Here is a 24853-nt window from a genome sequence, read left to right on the forward strand (position 1 = left end):
CCATCTTGCATTTTTCTGTGACCTGAGAGTTCCTTCCCCAGACCTGAAGAAGAGTTCTGTGTGGCTCAAAAGCTTGTCTTTCTTAGGGTGACCAGATGTCCCGATTTTTTAGGGACAGTCCCAATTTTTGGGTCATTTTCTTATATAGGCTCCTATTACCCCCCACCCCCTGTTGCGATTTTTCATGCTTGCTGTCTGGTCACCCTAGTCTCTCTCACCAACAGAAGTTGGTCCCATAAAAGAAATTACCTTACCCACCTTGTCTCTTTAATATCCTGGGATCGATACGGCTACAAACTATATATGTTCCTGCATCAAACAGTTAAGTGAATGTTCTGTATTCTCTAACTCATGAGAATTATGTTTCAATCAGTTTTGAATCAGAGAAACGCTAGGATAACAGACAACTGGGAACAACTTCATTTTTTTCTATTTTACTCAACAGCAATGAAAATAAGTGAGCAGTCCCAGTCTAAACGGTCATGTGATGTCATTTGTGATGATGTCATAAGAACTAAAGTAACAATGAGAGAAATTCTGGAAGTTTGAATCTGTGCACTGACTAGCAACCACTTTCAGTGTTTCATCACTTCGGCAAACCTGGAGAAGGTACCGTCTGATTTGTAATTAGTTTAAATATAATTTTGAGATATACTATAATTGGAGGTCTGTTTTTAAAAGGAAATAGAGCTTAGATCCTGAAAACCACTGTCTTCAGAAAAAGGAGTTTTGTTTCCATACCCATTGGTAGTTCTTACCTGTACGTTTATACCCTTCTTGTATAAAGACAGTGGAGTAGAAGTACAAGAGGTGACAATGGCAGAAGTTGGGAATGACTGCTATTTCTATTTTTATTCCACCTGCATAAAGGTAAATATTGTAGAATTTACAGTGGTTTGCATCTTTGATTTTCCTGCTCTAAGGAGGAGTTTATAGTTTGAACTTATGTCTCTTCTTTATATATGGATGTATATGTCACTCTCTGTGTGTCTCCGTACATGTATATTTGACACACACATAGGTCCCGATTTTGAGAGGTGATGAGGACCTGACGTTTCCGTTCACTTCAGATTGATTTGTGGGTGGTCATTAGTTCTGAAAATCAAGCTCACACTCTAAAGGGGTTTAATTAATTAAAAATGTGCACTGTGCAAAGTGGACTTTTGCAAACACTGCATAAAGATCACTCAGCACACTTCTCCTGTTTTGTTTAAACAACATTTTTATAACTTGTGATAAACAGCATTTATAAATTTGTTAGACAACAGGAACTTTGCCTGGTATTGATAGTTTGACTGCCCGACTTTCCTTCATACTGTTTTTTTTGAAATCACATCATTCCTGATGTTATCACCCTTTGAAGAAGTGCTTGTGAGAATGGGCCCAGTAGGCAGAGTCAATGGAGTGATGCAGAAGTCTATGTTAGTACATCCAATTGCAGGATCAGGACCTCAGTGATTAGGTATTACTTTCAGTACAAATGCCTAGCATATGTTACCAGTCTGGCCAGTTGCAGTGATTTTATTTAATAAAGTAGTGCATTTTACGGACAATAGTCCTTAGCCCTATTATAATTAATGTCTTTTATGATGCTCTGGAAAGAGGAGTAAATGGTATTAAAATTCACAGATGTTACTAAATTAGGATTCAGAGTAACAGCCGTGTTAGTCTGTATTCGCAAAAAGAAAAGGAGTACTTGTGGCACCTTAGAGACTAACCCATTTATTTGAGCATAAGCTTTCGTGAGCTACAACTCACTTCATCGGATGCACCCGATGAAGTGAGCTGTAGCTCACGAAAGCTTATGCTCAAATAAATGGGTTAGTCTCTAAGGTGCCACAAGTCCTCCTTTTCTTTTTACTAAATTAGGAGGTGTTGCAAACTCCAAAAATGGTAGAGAAATAACAGAAGGAAAATAAATTTAACCTGGACAAATGCTAGCTAACACAAGAGAGCATTTAAGTAGTATGCATCATACCACTCCATGCTCCCTGGTGGACTTCAAGAGTGATGAAACTACATCTATAAAACTGCATGTAGTGGTGGCACTGCAGAACCAGAAAGATATTGACCAGCTGGATGGAATCAAAGGAAGAGAACAAAATGATTAAGTAGCTGGAATGTTTGATTTATGAGAAGAGATTAAGGGTCAATCTCTCAATCTGCTAAATTTACTTTGTGCTGCATAATACCAGCTGCCCCGCTGTAACAGCTGCCCCACATAACACCCTGCTGTAAGGGGGAGGAAAGAGTTGTGTCAGTTGGTGACTGGGGCTGGCATTGGGGATGTGGTTGAGCTGCGCTTCTCTAAGCCTGATCTCTTGCTTTCTTAAACCCCATTATAGGCTTTACACATGCTGCAGATGTTAGAAAATGCCCCCTAACATCTGCTGGGGCTGAGCATCAGCCAGCTTCCTGTGGCTGCCCCTGCCCACTACCTCTGAGCATAGCTCTTATGTAGTGGAGAATAGGGTACTGAAAAAACAAAATCTATATAGTTTGCTTAGTGATTACTATGGGAGAGTTATGTTAACATTTGCTAGTATCTGAGAGGACAGATAGAGAACAACAAGGAGGGTGAGTAATTGTTTAGGCTAATCCAGTGGGATATAAATAGAAGTAAAGGAATAGAGCTGGGCAAGAGAAATTTAGTCCAAATATCAGGAAAATAGTAATACCCAGTAGACTGAGTCTCCCAAGTTCGTAAGTAATGGGAGCCCCATATCTTCAGGCATTTAAACTAGACTGGACAAAGCAATTATGGCATAATTCATGTGACATTAACAGGACCTGATTTCCCCCCATTTACACTGGCATAAATCAGTAGCAGTTCCATTGGGACAAATGGCCTCTTCTGCCCTCAACCGCACAGGTGTAACTCCCATTGGCTTGGGATTTTCACCTGTGCAGCAGAATTGGGCATAATGGAGCTAAACTAGCATCATCAAATCAGGTCCAACATTTTTTCCATTGCTTTCAGGTATGTTGTCACAACAATAATACTGTACTATACAGATTAGTGTATTGTCCACTTCCTCATTAATAAAGAAGATGTAAGCCAACTACTGACATCTAACATCATACAACTTTGACTTGCCTTTTTTCTGTGTTAGGGTTCCAAGTGCCGATTCCGTCACTGTGAAAAAGCCCTTGGCAGTGAGATTGTGTGCTCATTATGGAGAGAGGGAAGATGTTCACATCAGCTTTGCCAATTTAGACATATGGAAATACAGGTAGATAAGTTTCTTTAAGTACACTCATTCTTAAAGCAAAACTGACCCTTACTTCTGTTAAACTTCACATCTGACACCCAAGTTCACATTCAAATATGAAGACATTGTGGCACCCAGATACAAGCTTCCCCCCTCCGCCCCCACCCCAATCCATGGCTAGCATGCACTGCAAGCTTGAAAACTTGTATTGATTCAGAGTCAGTCATCGGGTGTTAATTCCTTTTCTGATTTTCCTTTAATAATAATAATAATTAATAATAAATAATATCATTTTTATAATAAAAGAATAAAAATGTAATACTTTGCACTTACACAGCAGATTTCATCCAAGGATCTCAAAGCACATTACAAACATGAGTGTATTTAGCTTCACAACATGCCTGTGAGGTAGATATTATTATCCCTGTTTCACAGATAAGGAAACCAAGCGCTTGTCTAGATGAACAGTTAGTGTGCAGTAAGTGTGGAAATAATGCTACCCCACATTAGTGTGATGCACGCTAACTGTCCATGTGGACCTGCTACCACAAACTAAAAGTTCTCTAATTCACTTTATTCTGTTCCCATTTCAAAGCAGAGTAGATCAAAGCACATTATGGAACTTTTAATGTGTGGCAGCAGGGTCCACATGTACAGTTAGTGTGCGGCACACTAATGTGAGGTAGATTTACACCCCAGCTTGCTGCGCATTAACTGTTCAAATAGATAAGCCCTGAGACACAAAAATTAAGTGAATTTGGGGTATTAGAAAATTGATGTTTTTTTCTAAGCATCTCAGAAAGTCTGTAGCAGTGCCAGGAGTAGAATCCATTACCTTGATTCTGATCTGACACCATTATAACTCCATTGATCTCAGTGAAGAAATTCCTAATTTACACTGTTGTAAAAGATCAGAATCAGGCCCCATGTATCCTAGTCCTATGCCTTCACAACAATACCATATTTCTTCTTTTTTCACTGATATATTGTACTAATCAGTGTTCTGTCCATTATTTTTTGTTGTTTGTTATAATCATTATATCTGAAAACTGTCCCTTTTTTATTTTTCCTATAGCAAAAATACAACAGAATCTCATGTTTCTGGGAAACACAGCCTTTAGGCTGTGTGAGGATCAGTTGTGTCTTCCATCATAGCAAACCTCGTAATATAAATGGACTTTTTTTGCCACCTAGTAGCAGTGAGTAAAAATATTTTCTCAATAATTTGAACATTGAAATAGATAAAAATGTATTGTCCACTTCTAGTGTTGATATAATACCTTTGTAGGTGAAGAAAGACAGCATTGCAGATTGGGTGGAATATGATCTCAAGTCAAGGTTAGTAAAGGACTTATGGTTATGTTTGACTAGGGTTCCCATAGGAATTTCTTTGGCCATTGTGTGAGGAATTTCTGTAGGTAACAGTTACATCAAAGGTGATGTACTGAGTAGCAATTCAAATTTTAATCCATTTGTCTCACAAGTGAAAAATTATACACAGTAATATTTTACATGCTGTGTGTATCCTTGATGTGCTGAATGACAGTCACGTGAGGCAGTGATTTGTGTATAAGCAGTCAAATCTAGTTTGAAGAGTTTGTGTTTTAGGAAATCCCTGTACTTTTTACTACCTCTGTAAAGCTTTGGGCCTTCCTGACTCTCACTCATCCACTTCCAACTACATAATGGCCTCTACACTCACAGTGAGGTCTCTTCAGGGTTTCACTCAAACATAGGAGCTGAGTGTTAAAGCAGTACAGTACTTTCTTCACAGCATATAGTATTCATTTGAGGTCATTTATGCAGTCACAATTTTGGAAGAATGTATACTGTACATTACTGCATGGCCATGATTCACTGGTTAACCATACATGACTAGTGGATTGCAACTGTGTGGGCAGCAGTTATACCTTCTCTCGCTATCCTTTTCAATTTCCCCCCATTACCTCGCATACATACAAATCAAATGTGCCTTCTAAAACAACATCTGAAATAATCCATTCCATCTGTGGGAATTATCTACCCATCTTAATATAGAAAGAAATAATCATTTTTTTTCTCCTTCTCTCCTGTCAACTGTTGGCCGTTCTGCTCACATTCCTGATACAAATGATCTAATTTATACATCTGAAGAGGGTGAGGGTATGTAAGAAATTCCACTTATAAGTTCAAAGCCAGTAACCAGCCGAATGTCAATAGAAAAAATAAGAACTCATCCCCCTGCACCTGTTTTACAGGCTCTCTTGGCATTTGGGACCACTGTGTTTTCAAAGTGGGGTTCTGGCTGAGTTGAAAACTTTTTATTTTAAGATTCCATTCAGTAATGGAGCAAGTGATTAGATGTTGATTAAATAGTTAGCTTTGCCAAATGGGAATATTTTTGAGACAACTGCCTCATAGTTACATTGAACCAGAGAGTTAGAATCTATGTAAACCTTTTCCTGGTGTAAAACACAGTATTCACAGTGGCCACAACATGGTGTATGCTACTCCAGAAATTAAAATACAATGAACAAATGAAATAGGAGAGAACTGATTTCTGCCCTTGCAAATACAGGCTAGCTAAGTAAAGATAAATTTTAGATTCCATCAATTGCCTTCAATTATTAAACAGTCTGAGGAGGGGAAGAGAGGTAGTGCATAGAAACTGTGGTGATGAAAATAGAAAATCTCAAAATGAAGGACAGATTAGATTTAGCAGATAGAAATAGCAATAAAATGTTCACCAAAACCAACACCTCCAAACGTTTACTATTTCATATTTTGGTTTACTCAGAATGCTTACTATTTTTTATTATTTTTACTATTCATAAAATAATGAAAAAGTTTAGAAACCCAGGCAATATTTTAAAAGAAAAAGGTTCTTTGCTGGGTGTGATGTCACCAGCAGTCTATGATGGGACATCACACCAAGTCAGGGTCCACAATACATGCAAATTTTAAATTAGATATGTATGAAATGGCCCTCATTTGGAGACAGTTAAAAAAATAATTTCTAATGCTGCATCACGTGTGCAGGTCACTTTCAAGTGTTTTTCCCCCCTTAATTGACTTCAGTTAAGCCTTTCAGGCTGGGCACATGGGGATGGGGAGAGAATATGTGAAGCAAATACTTCTTAATTATGATTTCTCTTTTACTCTCTGATTTCCAAAAATCCAGACTATTTCTGGAAAAATGGCTAGTTCTTTTTCAACCCTTCCTAAAGCAAAACTCCTATCGACTTTAATGAAGTTTTGCCTGAGTTAGGTCTTCAGGTTTGGGATCACCATGTGTACACATCCAGACTCTGGAGCCAAAGCTACTGCATATGATATTCTTAAAGAATACAAAGTTGTATTTTGTGGAGTAGATTGTATCATGTAAAGGTAGACCTCAGTTTCCCTCTTATGGATCTGTAAACCAAGAAAAGTGACTGTAGCCTTCAGGCAAAATATTAAAGACCAACTCAACTTCATAGAATGGGATGGTGTTAGTGAATATGTCACAGACCCTACTGATTGAGGTCTACATTTGGATGAATATGGACGCTAAAGGTATTGGGCTCATGCTGAAGTCAGTGAAATAATAACTACAGTGGGTGTGTTATGTAGTCCTTAAACAATACATATGTGATGAATCTTCAATTCATATTTGACTTATGTATGACTCTAGACTTCTATAAAGTACTTTAATATGTATATTAAACACATTAATGTATACTAATTTGCAAAAAAAATTGAATTACAACTTAAACAATACTTTCTCAATAATTTAGATCACTACTGCTCATTATAGTGGTGTCACATTAACACGGACTATCACATGGCATATTTCCAAGCATAGTTATTGGACAGGCATTGGCAAAAGGCTTCATTTAAGTTCCAGAATAATAGGAACAAAGAAAATGTAGCTTAAGGAGGGAGTTCTTTTCTATCCGTGAGAAAAATCTAACCAAAGCTGAATGCAGACTTTGCCAAAGCTATTTCATGGGAGTGTGTCCAATGCATACTGTACATGATGACACGTGTCCATGCCAACCACATTTTGGTGCACTGAGCAACCCATGAAAGACTTAACAGAGGAAGCTCTGTTTTTAGAATTACAATTGAAAAAGCATTCCAAATTATGAATGAGAGTGCGGCTTGGAAGAGCTATTAGCAAGTATAATTTCTAAATTCACAGGTGATCCACGGCTATATGTACATGGTGGTATTAAATAGGGAGCTTTATTCAGTGGTGGAGGAGGGCTTCCTCGTACCAACAGTAGTTCCGGATGTCTGTGGGAGAGCAGATCATTACATATTACAAACAAGTCCAGGGCTTGGTATCCACACTGCATAGTGACCCTAGCTTTAGAATTTTTTGACCTGGGCTGCAAATCTGGGGCTCCAATGTCCACACTGCAATACTCAGTCCCAAGTCAAACCACTATTTCTCAGGCATCCTAGCCACCCTCCCCAGCTGTAGCCACTCCAGCCTCTGGTTAGTGTTGCAGTGTGGGAAAACTTGATTGTCCACCCCACACGTTACAGGAAGTTGTCACAGTCTGCCAAGTTAGCAATAGATCCTGCCAAGCCTGTTTCAGCAAACAGGCAAAGCACCCATGAGACACTGGTGGATGTTCTGTTGGTGATTTCTGACCTACTAAAGGTTCCTGATGGAAGAGGAGGATGATACAGACATGGAAGAATCAAACTGGCTGATGCTGCTTGCACCTCTTGCTGTAGCTGGTGATTCCCCCCATGTAAACCAGAGCTTCTGGAGCAGGGGCCCAAGCACAGACTGGTGGGATCACATCGTCATGCAGACCTGGGATGACCAGTAGTGGGTCCAGAACTTTTGCATGAAGAAAGCTACATTTCTGGAACTTTGTGAGCAGGTCGCACCTACGCTCCAGAGTAAAGACACTCATGAGGGCAGCCATACTGGTCCAGAAGTAGGCTGCTATAATTGTCTGGAACCTGATTACCCCAGACTGCTACAAGTCTGTTGCTAACCAGTTCAGCATTGAAAAGTCAACCATGCGTGAAGTGGTCACAGAGGTTTCAGACGCAATCAGGCATATGATTTACCCAAAGGTAGTGAACGTAAACAAATATCCCTTAAATAATTGCTGGTTTTGAGAGAATGGAGTTTCCAAACATGCCAGGGCCATAAATGGGACTCATATGGCCACAGTTTGACCTCTTCAAGAAGTACATGAGTGCATAAACTGCAAAGGGTACTACTCCATTGTTATGCAGGCCCTTGTGGACCTCAGAGGCTGATTTATGGACACCAGTGTGGGCTGCACTGGAAAGTTCATGATGCCAGGGTTTTCCGCTGATCAGGAGTCTACATTCATAGACAAGCTGGGACACTATTCCCACCAAATGACATTGTCATAAATGGAGTTACTATCCCCACTGTTATTTTACCGTACCCAGTGTACCCCCTTTTTCTTTCACTTATGAAACCATATGCTGATAAAAGTCTCTAGTAAAAGAAGGTTTCAGAGTAGCAGCCGTGTTAGTCTGTATTCGCAAAAAGAAAAGGAGGACTTGTGGCACCTTAGAGACTAACCAATTTATTAGAGCATAAGCTTTCGTGAGCTACAGCTCAAGTAGCTCACGAAAGCTTATGCTCTAATAAATTGGTTAGTCTCTAAGGTGCCACAAGTCCTCCTTTTCTTTTTAGTAAAAGAAGGTTTAGTTATACTCTGAGTATGTGAGGAATGGTGGTTGAATGTGCATTTAACAGACTGAAATCCCGCTGGTGTTATTTACAGACATGTTAGGATTCCAGTGTCATCAATGCTGTCGGTATTATTGTGGCTTGCTGTGTTCTTCACAATCTTTGTGCAAAGATACATTAGCAGATACATGCTGCTGCCTGGAGCTTGCAATAAATTTTGCATTGGGTAATAAACAGGAAATCCATCCGATAAACTGGAAATCATTCCCATCCCTATATTAATAACAACAAACATGGATCCAGAAACTTACCAGGCTCAGGGGCTATTTCTGCCCCTTGTGTTTCTGATGCCAGTTCTGTGGTGGACAGCTCTTCCAGAGAGGCATCAAAAAGTTCTTTGGAGTAGGGACCCAGGATGTGCTACAGCTGCTCTAGGGAACTGGTCTGGGTACAAGAGTCACTTGGGCAGCCTCGGCCAGCACTTGCTGGCTCCCTTTTGGTCCTATACTGTATTCAGGGATGAGAAGGTTGCCCTCCTGACTGACCATAAAGCACTGGTGGCTCAATGCTCGGCGCAGTACCCAGCACCTGGTCAAACTTCTTGTAAGAGTGGCAGGATGACAATGAGTTCCCAGAGATCCAGTTCTCATCCCTAGCTTTCCAGGAGTTGGTCTTGAACTGCTTAATCTGCTCCCTGCACTTGTTACTGGTCCAGTGAATCCCCAGCACCAGCTTCTGCACTATTAGCTGGTATGCATGCTCATTCCTGGAATTCTTGGGAAAGTTGAACTGTTTGCTCACCTTGCACCAGATATTAAGCAAAATGTGGCGGTGCTCCCATGACCAGCTAGCAGCACGCTTGGCAAAAGACTTCTTGATGGCGGTGACCATTACAAATGCAGAAGATGGGTCACTCTGCTTGCAGCTCAGTGGTCAGAATAAAATGGAAGGGTTAAATGCTGAAGAGTTGCATTTGAACCAGGAGAGATGCTTCTGTTTCGTGGGAGTCAATTGGCCAGTCTTGGGATAGGAAAGACAAAGGACACTGTCCCATGGGGTTGTGAGATGGGGTTGGTGGACTCTCAGGACTCGAATCTGGGGACCCCAGGCCTGAGCTGCATCTACAGTGCAAAACAATGGAGTTTGGGCCCACGCCTCTGTTAGACTCAGGCTTGAACCCTCAATTCCTGTGGGATCCTGGGGTTTGGGCTCAAGTTAGACAGAATTTTGTGTAGGTGAAGGGGGATTTGGGCCTGACCCAGAGCCCAAGCAGTGTAGACATGCCCCTAAAAAGGGGCAGGAGTAGACAAGGTTATTTATACCTTCCCATACACACACCAGCCAGAAGAGATGGCCAGCCACTGGAAGAACTGCATACTATTTACTACTCAAGGCTGGTGCAATGATGTGTTATCCTTGCATGCTGAAAATCTCTGGGAGGCACTGTGTGTCCCTGAGTTACCATGTCTCCCCATGTTCCTTCTGCCTTGGAGACACATTTCTGCCAACCTCCTTCTCAGTACAGCGCCTAAAAGACACAATTTGGCAATTTGTGACTTTGTCAAATACAATTATGATTTCAAATGTATAACAAACTGATTAGAACCTGATTTTGGTGTTCTAATGCCTTATTAACAGACCGAACTTCATGTACTTTCCTATAGATGCCACACTCCAAAAGGAAGTTCAAGAAGGAACTCTGCATCCTGCCCACACTCAAGAACCCGTAAAAGGTCAAGAAAGCATTTTAAGACCCATTCATCCTCCACTGATCATAAACATCAGCCTGGAGGAGGAAGAGGAAGAGGAAGAAGAGGAGAACTGTAAATATGACCTTTTTCTGAACTCTGAAACTAAAGTGGATTTTCTCAAATAATTTGCAAAATGGTTGCCAACAGATTTTTGGCTGTTTTCAACGATCATGCCATTTTTGAGGAAAGAGGTCAAATATTTGGGAATATTTTATAATTATCTTTATTTTATTGTATAAAACACATAGTAAATGTAGACTCTCATTAATAAACTTTCAAAAGATCTAATATCTATTTTTTCTTACTGGTATAATTCAAATTCTCTTTTTTCCTTAATTAGAAATGAATGCAAGTGCCACAATTCGCATGGCATTGAAATACAACAATTCAGATACAGATCCAAACTTTCTCAGAGTTCAGGGATGTTCAGATTTATTTGGCTCCATCTGTAATTTAAATGATCATTTTACTCATTGAAAAGGTTCTCCCAAGGCTCTTAGATTTATCACTGTATAGGTTTGACCAGGATGCTAATTTCATTTTGTGCTTTAGCTTTAACAAGAAACACGTTAGCTGTTGCTAGGTGGCATTTAGTTGAGAGTTTAAAGCATCTGCGGCAATTCAGAGATGAAGTAATTTTTATGCCAAACAAGAAGACTTAGAGTTCTGTCCAGCCTAAAATCATTTCCATGCTTGATGTTCTACAGAGGTTGTACAAACCTCATGGACTACACCTGCCCATGAAATTACCCCTATTCTTAGGGCTCACATTTGTTCTGTAATAAATAACTGGTGGCTATACATAGTTTGCCAACCTCAAGAGATCAAAAACGTGAGTCAGACCCTCAAAATCATGCGATTAGCCCAAAAATCATGAGGTTTTTTTTTTTAAATTAAATTGGTTTTTAGTCTGTCTTATGACTATTTAACTCCCTCTATTTCTCTGTCCATGTGCATGTGAGATAATTTCCGGTTGAAAAGTCAGCCTTTAATGAACACAGAAATGTGTGCCTCTCCCTGGGCTGCTGAGCTGGAGACTTCACTTATCTTCTCCTTATCCCATCCCTCCACTCACATCGGTGGTGGAGTTTTACACCCATTTGGCATGCGTATGAATGCCTCCACAAGGTGTAAGGGAGAGGAAGGACTGTGTTAATGTGAAGGGGTACCTTTTAGAGCATGCCAGCAGGGTCTATATGGGGCAGTCAGAGCGCATCAAGTTAGTTTTACAAATAACATCCCTCTGGCCTGTTTTGCCATGCTGTGTATACAAGCCCTCTATGGTCTGTATACTGCTTGTACTCGAGAAAGGTGGTATCATAGGCCCTGTATTGATAGTTTTGCATGAGAAGCAGGAAAAGAATATCTAGTGATCAAGGAACTGCGGAGAAATATGAAGCTCATAATTCTTTATCATTCTAGTAAATACAATCCATGCTATCGCTCAAAATATCTAACCCAAAAATCTAGTTTGTGACTGCGCCCTTGGGCAGTCCAGCTTCTAAAGATGTGTGCAGCTTCCTCTTGAACTAATTCATTTGACTTGCTTCTGTTTTTGCCTTTGCCATCTTTTTGTGCCAAATTGATTTTAACGGTCTATAACAGGGACATTTAAGGAGAGAAAATGGGGTGTGTGGGCTGTATTTTCCCCATTTAAAGTTGAACTGGATTAATTCTTTGAGTGGTAATGGCAATATTTGCTTGAAGAGATAGGAACTGCCAATATGGACAGGGATTTTACTCTACATTCGTTTCTGTAAAAGAAATTCTGTGTAAATTGCATACCCTTTCTCACTTTACTCCCTGACTTGCTGCTTTTGAATTAGTTGCTGTCTCAGGGCATGGCTCACTTGCGAGTTGCAGCGCAATAAAGGAGCCCTGGGTGCACTAGCTCACTACCCGTTCTCACTGGCAAGGCAGTAGAGCGCTCTGACTCTGCGGCTACAGTGCTGTTGGTACTCCACCTCGGCAAGTGGAATAACGTTTGCTGCACCCCAGCTGGAGCACCGCAGCGCCAGTTTGAACGAGGTGTTGCTTTACTGCGCTCTAATCAGCCTCCGGAAACATCCCATAATCCCCTTAAGTCAAGTGGCCACTCTTGTCATTGTTTGCAATCAGCTGTAGGAATGCAGAAATGCCCATTGAAAGCTCCATTTCTGACAGCCAGCTGCTTATCTCCTCCGAGACAAAGCAACCATTACTGTGGAATGCTGTGTGTGAGAGAGGAGGGAGAGGGGAGGGGGGTCTGCTGCTGTCTGAACTTACAAGACAGCATGCTGACATGCTCTCAGCCCCCCAAAAACCCACTCTCTCTCTCCCCACATACACACAACACACTCCCTGTCACACTCCACCCCATCCCCCAGCCCCCCGTTTGAAAAGCACGTTGCAGCCACTTGCATGCTGGGATAGCTGCCCATAATGCACCACTCCCAAAGCCGCTGCAAGTGCCACAAATGAGGCCACGCCAATGCACTTGAAGCTGTCAGTGTGGACAGACTGCAGCGCTTTCCCTACTGCGCTCTACGAAGGCTGGTTTAACTCAAAGCGCTCTACATCTGCAAGTGTAGCCATGCCTTTAGTGTGTACTTACCTTTTTGAAGAGGCTGCTTGCATTTGCTTGCGTACAACTATTCAGCTTAGGGCCAGGGTCATAGCCACAGGGCTTGTCTACGTAAGAAAGTTCCACCACTTTATTTTAAATCAGTTTCTCACCCCTACGTAGATAGTCTTATTTTGGTTGAGCTACTGAACTAAGTCACTCTTAAACTGAAATAAGAGTGTCCAAACATGGGTTTGCACTGAATTGACTAAATCGGTTAAAAAACAAATTGTTAATTATTATCTGTGCAGCTTCCTTATGTAGACAAAGTGTTAGCCAAGTGTCTTATGAATGTGCAAAATATGCTCAGTGCATCCCCAGATAGCTTATCAGAGAATAGGTCATTCAGCTCAAGTATTTATTTGCTCACTCAGGATCACTTCCTTTTATGTGTGATTGTATGGTTGTTTTGAGAGGACTGAAGAAAGGCTTTTGAATTATTTTTAATTTAAACCATCTAAAATAAACATCAATAATGGTCAACCTTTTGACTTTCATTGTAACTAAGACAATATTGGTCATGAAAATATCTGTCAGTAAGCAATAGTTTTTCTGCCCAGAAAGCAGAGGGCTTGGATAAACTAGCAACAGGAAAGGGGGGTGGGGGGAAGTTCCTTCATTTTATAATGAAATTGTTTATATTTATGAATAGTGCATTAACAAATCCTGAAGAGTCTGTACTCAGGTATAGTTCTCTCTTTTAAAAATATTTCCTATAGATGCCTCTTATTTATTGACAAAAACTCCGGCAGACATTGAGGAAGAAAAAGCAATAAAGGAGATGTGTTATAAATCTGGTAAATATCTAATTATTGATAATTTAAAAAATATTAATATAATCAGTGAGTAAAGACATTTTTTTCTTTCTTTTGGGGGGCATGAGTAGGAGAATATTACAGAATTCAGACTCCTCAGGAGAACCAGTCAGCAAAAATCATGTCTTCAGCACTGAATAATGAGCTATTGAAACCCATGGAAACTGGCAGAGACTTACAAGAAGGTAAGTACTTGAGTGGCAATGCTTTTCACTTTAAGAATAATGTTCATATATATGTAATTACATAGAAAGACACTATCAGATAGTTTAGATCCAAATATTAGGTTTTGCAAATTTAGAAAAAAAGAATTATACAAAATAAAATCAATAGAAATAGTTGTGACTTTTTTAATTAAATGGAAACAGCATAGACATGGTGATGAGGATGTGACACCTGCATTGACTACAGCATGATGGAATAAGGCCAGGTCAATTGAGTAGAGCCAAGGTTAACATGTGGTACTTTCCTGAATTCCATGGCATGCATCTCTGCTACAATTTGTTTTCTAGTATCTTTTGAAATAAGGTTACAGTCTCTTTTTTTATTGGGTCTGCTACAACACATCTGAGCTCCAAGGGACATGAATTAATGAACATTTATCCCACTCAAGATTTTAGAGCTTTTCTTTTTTCCCGTTAGCCAGGTGGTATGCCTGCAAAAATCAATGTCAGCTTTTATTATTATAATAGGTGATAGTATTGCTGCTTCTTAACAGAGTAATTTATGCTCTGAACATTCCTAGACGTTAGTGTAATTAGTGCGTTGGTCATTAAAGTGTTTGAGAAAGAAGTGAGATGTTAGTATATAAGTGAGAGTAGCACATTTATCATTGCCATAAAGTTGTTTACAACATAATGGAAAACTTCATGGATAACCATCTGGATCTGCAATTACATGTAAAGAAAATTGAAGCAGGAAGATAGTGAACAACAATGAAGAGAGTATATTATTTTGCAAAAAGAACAGGAGTACTTGTGGCACCTCTAAGGTGCCACAAAATGCATCCGATGAAGTGAGCTGTAGCTCACGAAAGCTTATGCTCAAATAAATTTGTTAGTCTCTAAAGGTGCCACAAGTACTCCTTTTCTTTTTGCGGATACAGACTAACACAGCTGCTACTCTGAAACCTATATTATTTTGGTTCAGATAGAGATAATCTGAGATAATATTGGCTAGTAAAAGTATGATTTTTTGGACCTCTGGTTTTTACCAATTTAACCTTTTTAATAGGAGTGAAGAGAGAGAAAATAGTTTCTCTGCACAATATCCTCTGAATTCTGTCTTGGGAGTAGAGGTATTTCCATTAAAGTACTTTTGAGGTGGTATTTCTAATGGGTATTCAAGGGCTTAGATATCACAGTGATAGGCCCTTAGAAATACCATAGATTATATTCATAAACCTTTAATCATGTGAACTGAGTAGCTATAATGTTAACCTCTTTGCAGCCCTCCTATAGCCTGCGTGTGGTGGCACTTCACAGGAATCGTGTAATGTGTATTTCATGTACATTAGTTACATTACAGGGCACCCAGATGTCTAATAAAAGTGGAAAGGGGAACATTTAAGGAGAGGTTAGCGGAAATGTACTCTAAACCAATGATTAAGTCATGGAGAATGGTGTGGGAGGAGAGTGACTATCTTCAAAAAGGAAGGTTTATAATGGCACAAAGCAGTCAGTTATGAATATCACATCTCACTGTACTTCTTGGGATGCAGTCAGGTTCTGTTCACTTTTATGATATTCATTAGCAAAAGCAGCACTAACTTGGACCCTTAATCTAACCTCACTGGGTATGTCTACACTGCATCTGGGAGTGAGCCTCCCAGCCTGAGTCCACAGACTTGGGTTAGTGGGGGCTTGTGCTAGCATTCTAAAAATAGCTGTGTAGACAGCGCTTCAGAGCCCAAGCTCCAGCATTAGTTACAATGTCTACACAGCTATTTTTAAAGCCCTAACGTGAGCCCATCTACCACATGTCTGTGGACCAGGACTGGGATTGCTCCCAGAGGCAGTGTAGAAATGGCCACTGAGGCCCCAGAAGCCTTAGGCAGATCTTTCCTGTTAAGACCAGGTATGATCTGTGCAAGACAAAAGTCAGGGAATTTATTAAAACATACTGCCCACATTCCCCACAATGGGATCCCACCTCCCTGGGTCTGGCTGTGGAGTGTCTGTGGAATATGAACTCTGTGGATTCGCCAGGAGACTGGAGCAGTTGCATTCTGTGAGGATGCTTCCTTTCGTCGGTCTGAATTTTGACCAGATCTGCTGACAAATAAAAATGTGCTCATGATATGTCATTGTTTACAGAAAGAAATAATACAAGTAGAATTAAATTAATTATGCTGAAGTGAAGTGGCTAACCATTGGCAGTACAATTAAATATGTTTGATATATGTGCAATAAACATGGTTTGCTCACCAAAACAATTCAAAAGTTTTAGTACATTGTATTTTTTGAAAACCTCTGTCAGAGATAGGGGTTTACCCTCAACTTTATACTGTGAGATTTAATTATATTAAGCCTTTAAGCATTCATGCAAGTTTTGCTCATAATTCAGAAATGCTCGCAGATGTGTCTATCCATAAAATCAGTGTGCAAAAAATGTCCATGTTGCAAAGTGCTATCCATTACTTCCTTTACTCTCCCAAGCTCATTTATCTACCACAAAGGCACTGACTCCACATAACTAAGCCAAAAAATCCCTCTGCTTCCTTTCTAGGTGATGGTGTTACAGTTCCAACAAAGTTTAATATTATAGAAAGACAAGGAGAGGTAACAGCATCGTTAGATGGTAACACCAGGACTGATCCTGGTGCCTTTGAAAATGGAGGTAATTACTTTAAAATATCGAGGAGTCCTTGTGGCACCTTAGAGACTAACAAATTTATTTGGGCGTGAGCTTTTGTGGGCTAGAACCCACTGGGAGGGTTGAGTCATTACAAAACCTAAACTTAATTTCCCCCATACTAATTTCCCCCTACTGTTACACCTTCTTGTCAACTGTTTGAAATGGGCCACTCTCATTACCACTACAAAAGTTATTTTTCCTCCCTTGGTATCCTGCTGTTAATTGAATTGTCTCGTTAGACTGACCTCACACTTGGTAAGGCAACTCCCATCTTTTCATGTATTCATACCTGCTCCTGTATTTTCCACTCCATGCATCTTATGAAGTGGGTTCTAGCCCATGAAAGTTTATGCCCAAATAAATTTGTTAGTCTCTAAGGTGCCACAAGGACTCCTCATAGTTTTTGCTGATACAGACTAACATGGCTACCACTCTGAAACTTTAAAATATGTGTTCTCATTATCTAATATCCTTTGGTAGATAAAATAATATCCAAATATACCTTTCATGGAATTTATTTCTGTATTTTCTGTAAAGTCTTTTTCTTTCAATGCTGTTAATAATAATAAAAAATATTACTGTTGTATTTGGATTCCACCCATCTCAGTAACATAGTGAAAAAATATTTTCAGTTTGGTGACTCCACTCAATGGGATTTTAATTTAATCTTGAAAAAAAAATTGTTTCTTAGATTTGTTTTCTTACTCTGGCTGCAAAGAAGCTCACACAGCTTCAACATAAACAAGCATGACAGTCAGATATAACGTGTATACTAAACTTTCAGAAATTGCTATGTTTGAGAGAATATCTTTGGTAAAGCTGAACTGACTTGTTTTTGGCAGTCACATGGGAAATTACTAAGGCCCCAATCCTGCAAGCTGTTCCATGTGGGCAAATCCTTGTGCCCATTGTCATAGGCGTCTGCTTAGAGATCTCAGTACAGGATCCGGATTTCAGTCATTAAGGATGAACTTGGACACCACACGCATTTATATTTACCTATCATTGGTTATCTCCTTTTCTTTTGAAACCCCATCCTCTCCAGTTTAATAATTTCCCATGTGGTACTATGTCAAATGCTTTACTGAAGTCCACATAGATTAGTTTTACTGCATTTTTCTTGCAAAAAAAAATCATTGATCATATCAAATGTAAGTAATAGCAGAGATAATAGGGTTTTTGGTAGCATTTTATAAATTGTATCACTTTCCTGAGCCCTGTATGTATTATAAGCAATGTATGTGTTTGTTTTTATGTTTAATATCTTATTGCCTGTTGTCCTGGTGCTTTGTATTTGCTTAATCAAGAGTTAATTCAGAGAGAGAATTAATTATGGAAACGTACATTCATATTGAGAGGTATGAATTAAAAGAATATTAAATATATTTTCCATTTATCTGACTTTTATATACACATTTTACATAACTGCTTTCTATTTGTTTTTCATGTTTATGTTCTTACTATTCTAACCAAAAACTAACACAAATTAAATGATAAAAAAGAATAAAGTGAAAAGGTTGGATTCTGCATTTTAAACACAGTACAATCAAGTTCATCTTAAAATGAGAACATACCATGTCTCTATTTATAATTTGATGATGCATCATAATTTTTTGCAGGAGGTGATTGTTATATACCACAAAGGAGTATATTTGTTGGAAGGAAGCAAAGTGAAACATTAACTGGAGAAAAAGAATTAATTACGTCCAGACGTTCAGATGTGAAAGGTATGAATCATTATTTTTGCGTTTTGTAATTTTGGAAAACATTTTTTGCTTTCTTTGTAATTTCACTGGACACTTGAGGCAGGACCTAAATGACATCTGTTATATTCCACACACTTTGAGTGAATTGGTGAAGTCCCATCAACAGTGTGGTTTCTTTCATCATACTAAATGATGAAAGCACTTTTATTGGGTTAAGGCAATCTTGCTCCCAATGACTTCAATATAAACAGTATCAGCTTGCTAATTATCTTTATCTTCCTAAAGCCCAAAGATCTAATCCTGGGAGCAGGTGATCACTCTCAATTCCAGTGAAAGTCGATGAGAATTGAGGGCGCATAGCATCTCAGAGAATCAGGACCCTAATGAATACCAATGTAAGGCCCTGATTCAGCTAAGCACTTGAGCACATGATTAAATCTACCTAAGAACTACTCTCGTATTTCAGATTAGGCACATGGTAAAGTACCTTGCTAAATTGGGACCACAATTTGCACTACAGGATTCCAGAATATGTTTGGAAGAACACAAAATTTCCTTATCTGAATATACTTTTTTTTACGTATATGATTATTGTGGGCAAATCATTTCTTGCATATTATTCTTCTGTTGTTGAAGTAAAAGATAAGACGACAAATTCTGGCTATAAATCACAAGTAGGTTAAAAAGTAATGAAACTGTCTACATACATTGAAGTGCAAGTAAAGAATTTCTCCTATATTTTGGCCTGAACTGATAGGAGCAAAAGGTAGTGCTTATGCTGTTCAGCTGGATGTGAAAGCAGACAAAGCCCTGGATTCCTGTAGTGGAGCAGGGGACATAGGGTCATAGAGTTTGATAGCTGCCATGTAATGCAGGATATGAGATTCTGCCCTTCCCTTACTCAATCTCCTTACTCTTGGTGTAAGCACAGAGGGAAGAGTTTTCTTTCATATGTTAAGCATCATAATTACCAGTGTCTCATCTAGACCAGCTGACTGACAAGGCCAAGGACATATGAGGGTCAGTTATATGTTGCACAATAGCTCATTCCATAGTTGCTATGCTGTGTTTTGGGTCAACATGCATAAAATTCTGCTGTGGGTGTAACACACTCACTTTTGTAAAGGACCTCCTGTTCAAACAAGCTTACATAAAATCCATGGGTTATAGTCAGGGAACATATGTGTGGATTACAGCAAATATCTGCCCTCCTTAAAATATATGTTTTATTGTCTCAGATTTTTTGGCTTGCATATATGGACACCTTTTGAGCCAGAATTTGGGCCAGAAATATCTGTTACGTACTCTAGTAACACCTAGTTTCCTAAAATAAGCTTGAGGTTTGATGAGAACTTTTTTTTCTAATTGAATCAACATAACTTTTTGGCACCATTATGATTTTACTCTTAGGGATGATATTTATTGATATTCTTACTATAATTACTGTTTTCAGAATCAGTTTTTTAGCACATAAAAGAAAGGTCTGTATCCAACGGAGAGTGTACGTAAAATGTGAGGAAGTTATTCTTGCTTTAATTCAACACTCTACTACTTTAATGAGATAAATAAATAATAATGAGATACTAAATAATGTGTTTTTTCAAAAAATAAATTTGTTTTATTTTTCTCCCTTAGCAATGAGCCACACTGAGCCAGTAAAGAAGCGTCACTTTAAAGGAGTGAAGAAAAAGAAATGGATTTCTGAAGAACCAAAAAACTCATTCAGCATGTTTGCAGGCAAAGGTATTTTGAGAAATCATTTGGTTAATTTGTTTTAAGTTAATAACTCCCTGTCCGTAGAAGCTCACCCCCCTCGCTAGGCATCAGAGCCCAAGCTCCGGCCCAAGCTGGAACTTCAAAGCACTGTTTTTAGAAAACCACAGCTGTTTTTAGAATGCTAGTGGACCCCCCTTGGGGTTGGGAGGCTCGCTCCAAAACATGGTGTAGACATACTCTGTGTGCCTAATATGTGACATAATATGTCAAACATTGAATAGCATCTATTAAATTTAGCATAATATTGTTTTTCCCCTTTGCAGCAATGCATGCTTCGAATCCAAAAGGTAAAGCAAATTGCCAACAAAATGATCAAAGCAAAGATGCTGAAAATACTTCTTATGTTCCATCTCAAAGAGCCATTGGGAGAAGCATTTCCTTGAATTCTCCAGAACCTGGAAGGTCAACAAACATGACCTACAGTAATGTCAGTGTTACCAAAGAATCCAAGCCGAATCCATCTACAGGTGAGCTCCTGATTACACAGGATTCCTTGCCTAGAAGAAGATCGTCCATATAATTGGTCAAGTACCTCAGTTATGCCAGTGCAACTCCACCAGATTAGTATAACCAGTGTGATAAAGCTCTGTCCTTGCCTCCATGAGTCACGCATTTCCTGGCTGATTTCACTAGCCTCAGAGGCTCACTGTGACCCTCCATGTAACCCTTCTCTCTCTAGAGACAAGAGTCACAGTCTACTGAGCCATTTTCATCGTAAGCCAGCGAGGGAGGTGAGGAGAAGTTATCCTTCCTTGCACAGTCTCTGTTGTCTCCCAGTCTCAGTGATTAATCAGGGAGCAAAGGGGGGAGGAGCCCGGGCCCACCCGCTACTCAGGGCTCTAACCCAGAGACCCTAATAGTATCAGCTATGGTAGCTGACCTTTTAGAAACATAACATGTACAATTCCCTGGGCTACTTCCCCCACAGCAGCCCTCACTTCCTCAAGCTCCACTTCACCCTTACCTCAGGGTCTCCTTCCTTGTGCCTGATATGGTGTGTACTACTCAGCCTCTCCAGCAGCACAACTTCCTCCCACAGCTCCTGACATGCCCACCCACCTGACTAACTGGGAGGCTTTTAACTAGTTTCAACCAGCCCCTGATTGGCTTCAGGTGTCCCAATCAACCTAGCCTTCTCCCTGCCTTCTGGAAAGTTCTTAATTGGCCCCAGGTGTCTTAATTGACCTGGAGCAGCTGCCATTTCACTTATCCTGGTACCAGGGATTTGTTTAGCCTGGAGCTAATATATCTATCTCCCACTGCTTTTCCATAGCCATCTGGCCTTGCCCTGTCACACCAGCTAGACAAATTAAGACTGGAAATACAGCATTAATTTTTAACAGTGAAAGTAAATAACCGCTGGAACAACTTACCAAGCATCATGGTGGCTTCTCCATCACCTAGAAACAGTGAGAGTAGTTAACCATTGGAACAGTTTACCCAGGGTCATGGTGGATTCTTCATCATGGACAATTTTAAGATTGGATTTTTTTCTAAACGATCTGCTCTAGGGATTGTTTTGAGAAAGTTCTATAGCCTGTGTTACACAGGAGGTTATACTAGATGATCACAATGTTCCCTTCTGCCTTGGAGTCTGTGAAAAACCAAAAGCAGAGTTTGACCCAATATAATCGTAATAAGCAGGTCTCATTGCAATATTTACAGGTAAAAATGAAAATTTTTATGCACTTCTGTGGAAGTTGCCAATTAAAGTCAGACAACATTCTCTTGAGCAGTAGTTCTCCCATCTTTAGAGGGTGCAGCACAAATCCACCTCCATGTCCAGTCCAGCTGGCGCACACCAAAGGTTCCCTAGTGCATATTAATGTAGTACTGTTTGAAATGGTATTAATATAACGTGCTATTGGGAAGTTTTAGTGCATGCAAACTGGGGCCACCGAAGCCAGTTACTGCACAACGTGCTGGTGCACTTTAGAATTTACATGCCAGCTGGTGTGAACCAAGGCACTGTGTAGACAAGCCCTCAGTCTCTGTTTAAAGTTTAAATTATTTTATATTTTGGAGATGGCTTTTGTTGTGTCAATTGATATTATAGCTAATATTTTTGTAACATGAGTAGCAGAATAAGAAGCAGTTTACTGTAATTGTAAGTGAAAATGTAAATCAAGAATTATATTTCTTTACAGACAAATGGACTGCAGCATCCTATAATTCACCAGCGTGGAGAAAAAGAAGCCCACATACAAAAGCATACTCTAAATCTGAAAAAATCCATTCAGGTACCTATTTGACAGCATTACTTTCAGTGCAATGTAATATAGTAAAGATGACACATCTGTTTTGATTCTCTCTCCAGCTAGAATCTGGAAGAAGCTTTTACCTAGGCACCTACCTTAAGACGACTGTTTTCTAAGGGGAGCTGAAAAATCCGAGAGAGTTGTCTGCCCTTTTGTTTTGAGACCATGTTCTTTTACCCAATATCTCATGGTTTCCCACTTTTGGCAAGATACATGACTTCCTCTAAAGTCAGGAGCTATTATGCTGTTGTTACTGTATGGAGTAGCTGTTGGCTTGCAGTGCTGGACAAAGTACTATGGTTATGCAATCCACATTACTACAGTGTGGGTCTTTATCTCCCTTTAGTGGTTTCTCCAAAGAAGACCTTAATGAGAATGCAACAGCTGCAAGCTAGGGGACTAAAGTCCTGTAGCTCAAGCAGTAGAGCTGATGCATTGAATGCAGGATGTCTCAGTCCCCTCTGACAATCCATGGCAGGTTGTCATCACAATTGGCATCCTTCCTCACCCTCCCTTTGCTTTCTAAGACTTCTGTTCACCAAGATATTTAAGCACGTGCCTAACTGCTTAAGATCGTAAGTTGTGTGGCTATTTAGGCTTAAAGTTAGGCATATGCTCAAGTAGCTTGCTGAACTGAAACCTAAGTCCATACATCTTCACTACAGTGTCTATATCGGACCCGGAGCCCTTCCCAATCCAAAAGTGGCAATACAGCGCTGGAGCTTGTGGAATCTCTGTGATTCTCCCATGGTCCCCAGCCATGGAAATTGCTAGGTGATGCAGGGCAGGTTCTTCTTCGTCTGTGGCATACAGTCTTATGTGGTCCTCAAGATTGCTAGTTTCAGAAGATATCTTTTAAATAGTCTGCGAACACCCACAGACATGGTGAACTGAATTGCACTTAAATGCTGGAAATGATGTCCCTGAGTGAATCAATGTTTCCAGTGAAGGATCAGGCTTCAGTGGTGGTCTGATTGTAATTACTAAATAATCTCTGCCCTTCAGGTTTTCCCATTTACAAAGCTGCCCACGCTTTCCCAAATGTTATTGCATAAATTCTATGTGTGATATGCATTTTTAATGCGCTCGCACACACGCGCATTCAGACAGTGCTTAAAGATCTATTTGCAAAGATGTTGGAGAAAAAAAATCTGTGTGGCATTTTGAAAATGCGTCAGTTATATTGAGTGAATATTTTCTCTTTATTGTAATAAACTGTTACAAGTGCTAAATGCTCCAACGCTTAATACGTCTTTAAAAGGACATGGAGATTTATAACAAAAAATTATACAAAAATATGCTGTGTATTTTGGCTACAGATCCAAGAAGAAATGGAAGCAAGTGAAAAAGAGAAAGAAAGAGACTTTGAGAAAATAAAGAAGTGAAGTACAATCCATCATACAATTTACAATAAAAAATGATAAAAATGCAAATTCAAGAAATGAGATTATCACATGCTTCACACTGGAGATCCAAAGATGATAAAATGCAATTTCTAAAAATAAGATGCAGGAAGTGTACACTGTATGGTTTCAAAACTGATAAAAACGCAAATTAAAAAAAACCTACATACTGCTTGTGTATTTATGAGGTCTGCAGTCTATTCAGTATAGTGTTGAAGTTTAACCTAGTTTGAAAGTTGGACTATTCAAGTCATTTTTAACTGTGATCCTGGCTGTAAAGTACAGATTGATTCTAAACCAGATCTTTGATCTCTACAGGGAAAAGATCCTTGAATGCAGCCTCCTTCCATTTTGTTTGCCCAAATGCTGTAGGACATACTTAATAATGAGAATGGATGTGGCTAGCTGGATTTAGTGAAGCAGAGCAGCAGTTCAGAGACAGTCTTGATCTGTAAGATAGACAGTCTTGATAAACAGGCAAAGACAGTTTTGATCTGTATGATAGGGTCTGTGAACAACTTCAAACTAGGGGACTTAGGGTGGGATCCACAAAGGTTCTTAAGCACCTAAACCCCTGGTTTAGGCCTCTAAATTTTGGGTTTAGGTCCCTAATTCCCAGTTTTGGCTCCACTGTGATCCACATATCTCTGAAAAACAACGAGGAGTCCTTGTGGCCATGAGGACTCCTCATTGTTTTTGCTGATACAGACTAACACGACTAGCACTCTGAAACATATCTCTGAAATGCTCTTACTCTCTTATTTACATCAGTGAGCTTTGGATCAGGCCCTCAATGCCCTTTGCATTCCAAAAATCTGTTT

The 24853-nt window shown here is 39.6% G+C and overlaps 1 protein-coding gene across 1 annotated transcript; it reads left to right on the plus strand.

Moving 5' to 3' along the window:
- The first annotated feature begins 495 nt into the window (after positions 1-495).
- On the plus strand, positions 496-24100 carry LOC311527305 (uncharacterized protein C12orf50 homolog). Its single transcript, XM_084641139.1, has 12 exons — positions 496-609; positions 3114-3233; positions 4288-4411; positions 10530-10688; positions 13938-14015; positions 14105-14218; positions 16761-16871; positions 18509-18616; positions 20231-20338; positions 20635-20838; positions 22519-22611; positions 23949-24100. The coding sequence occupies exons 2-12, from the start codon at positions 3222-3224 to the stop codon at positions 23972-23974; spliced, it is 1137 nt and encodes a 378-aa protein (XP_084497265.1). The 5' UTR covers positions 496-609; positions 3114-3221; the 3' UTR covers positions 23975-24100.
- The last annotated feature ends 753 nt before the right edge of the window (positions 24101-24853 follow it).

This window comes from Lepidochelys olivacea (genome assembly GCF_965140295.1).
Source record: "Lepidochelys olivacea isolate rLepOli2 genome assembly, chromosome: 1".
Classification (NCBI taxonomy): Eukaryota; Metazoa; Chordata; order Testudines; family Cheloniidae; genus Lepidochelys; species Lepidochelys olivacea.

What these genes read in the sequence shown, in the direction of transcription:
- LOC311527305 (XM_084641139.1), top strand. An exon ending in GGAGATGTGTTATAAATCTG is followed by an intron (nt 14,016 to 14,104) that starts GTAAATATCTAA and finishes GGGCATGAGTAG; the next exon opens with GAGAATATTACAGAATTCAG. An exon ending in TGGCAGAGACTTACAAGAAG is followed by an intron (nt 14,219 to 16,760) that starts GTAAGTACTTGA and finishes CTTCCTTTCTAG; the next exon opens with GTGATGGTGTTACAGTTCCA.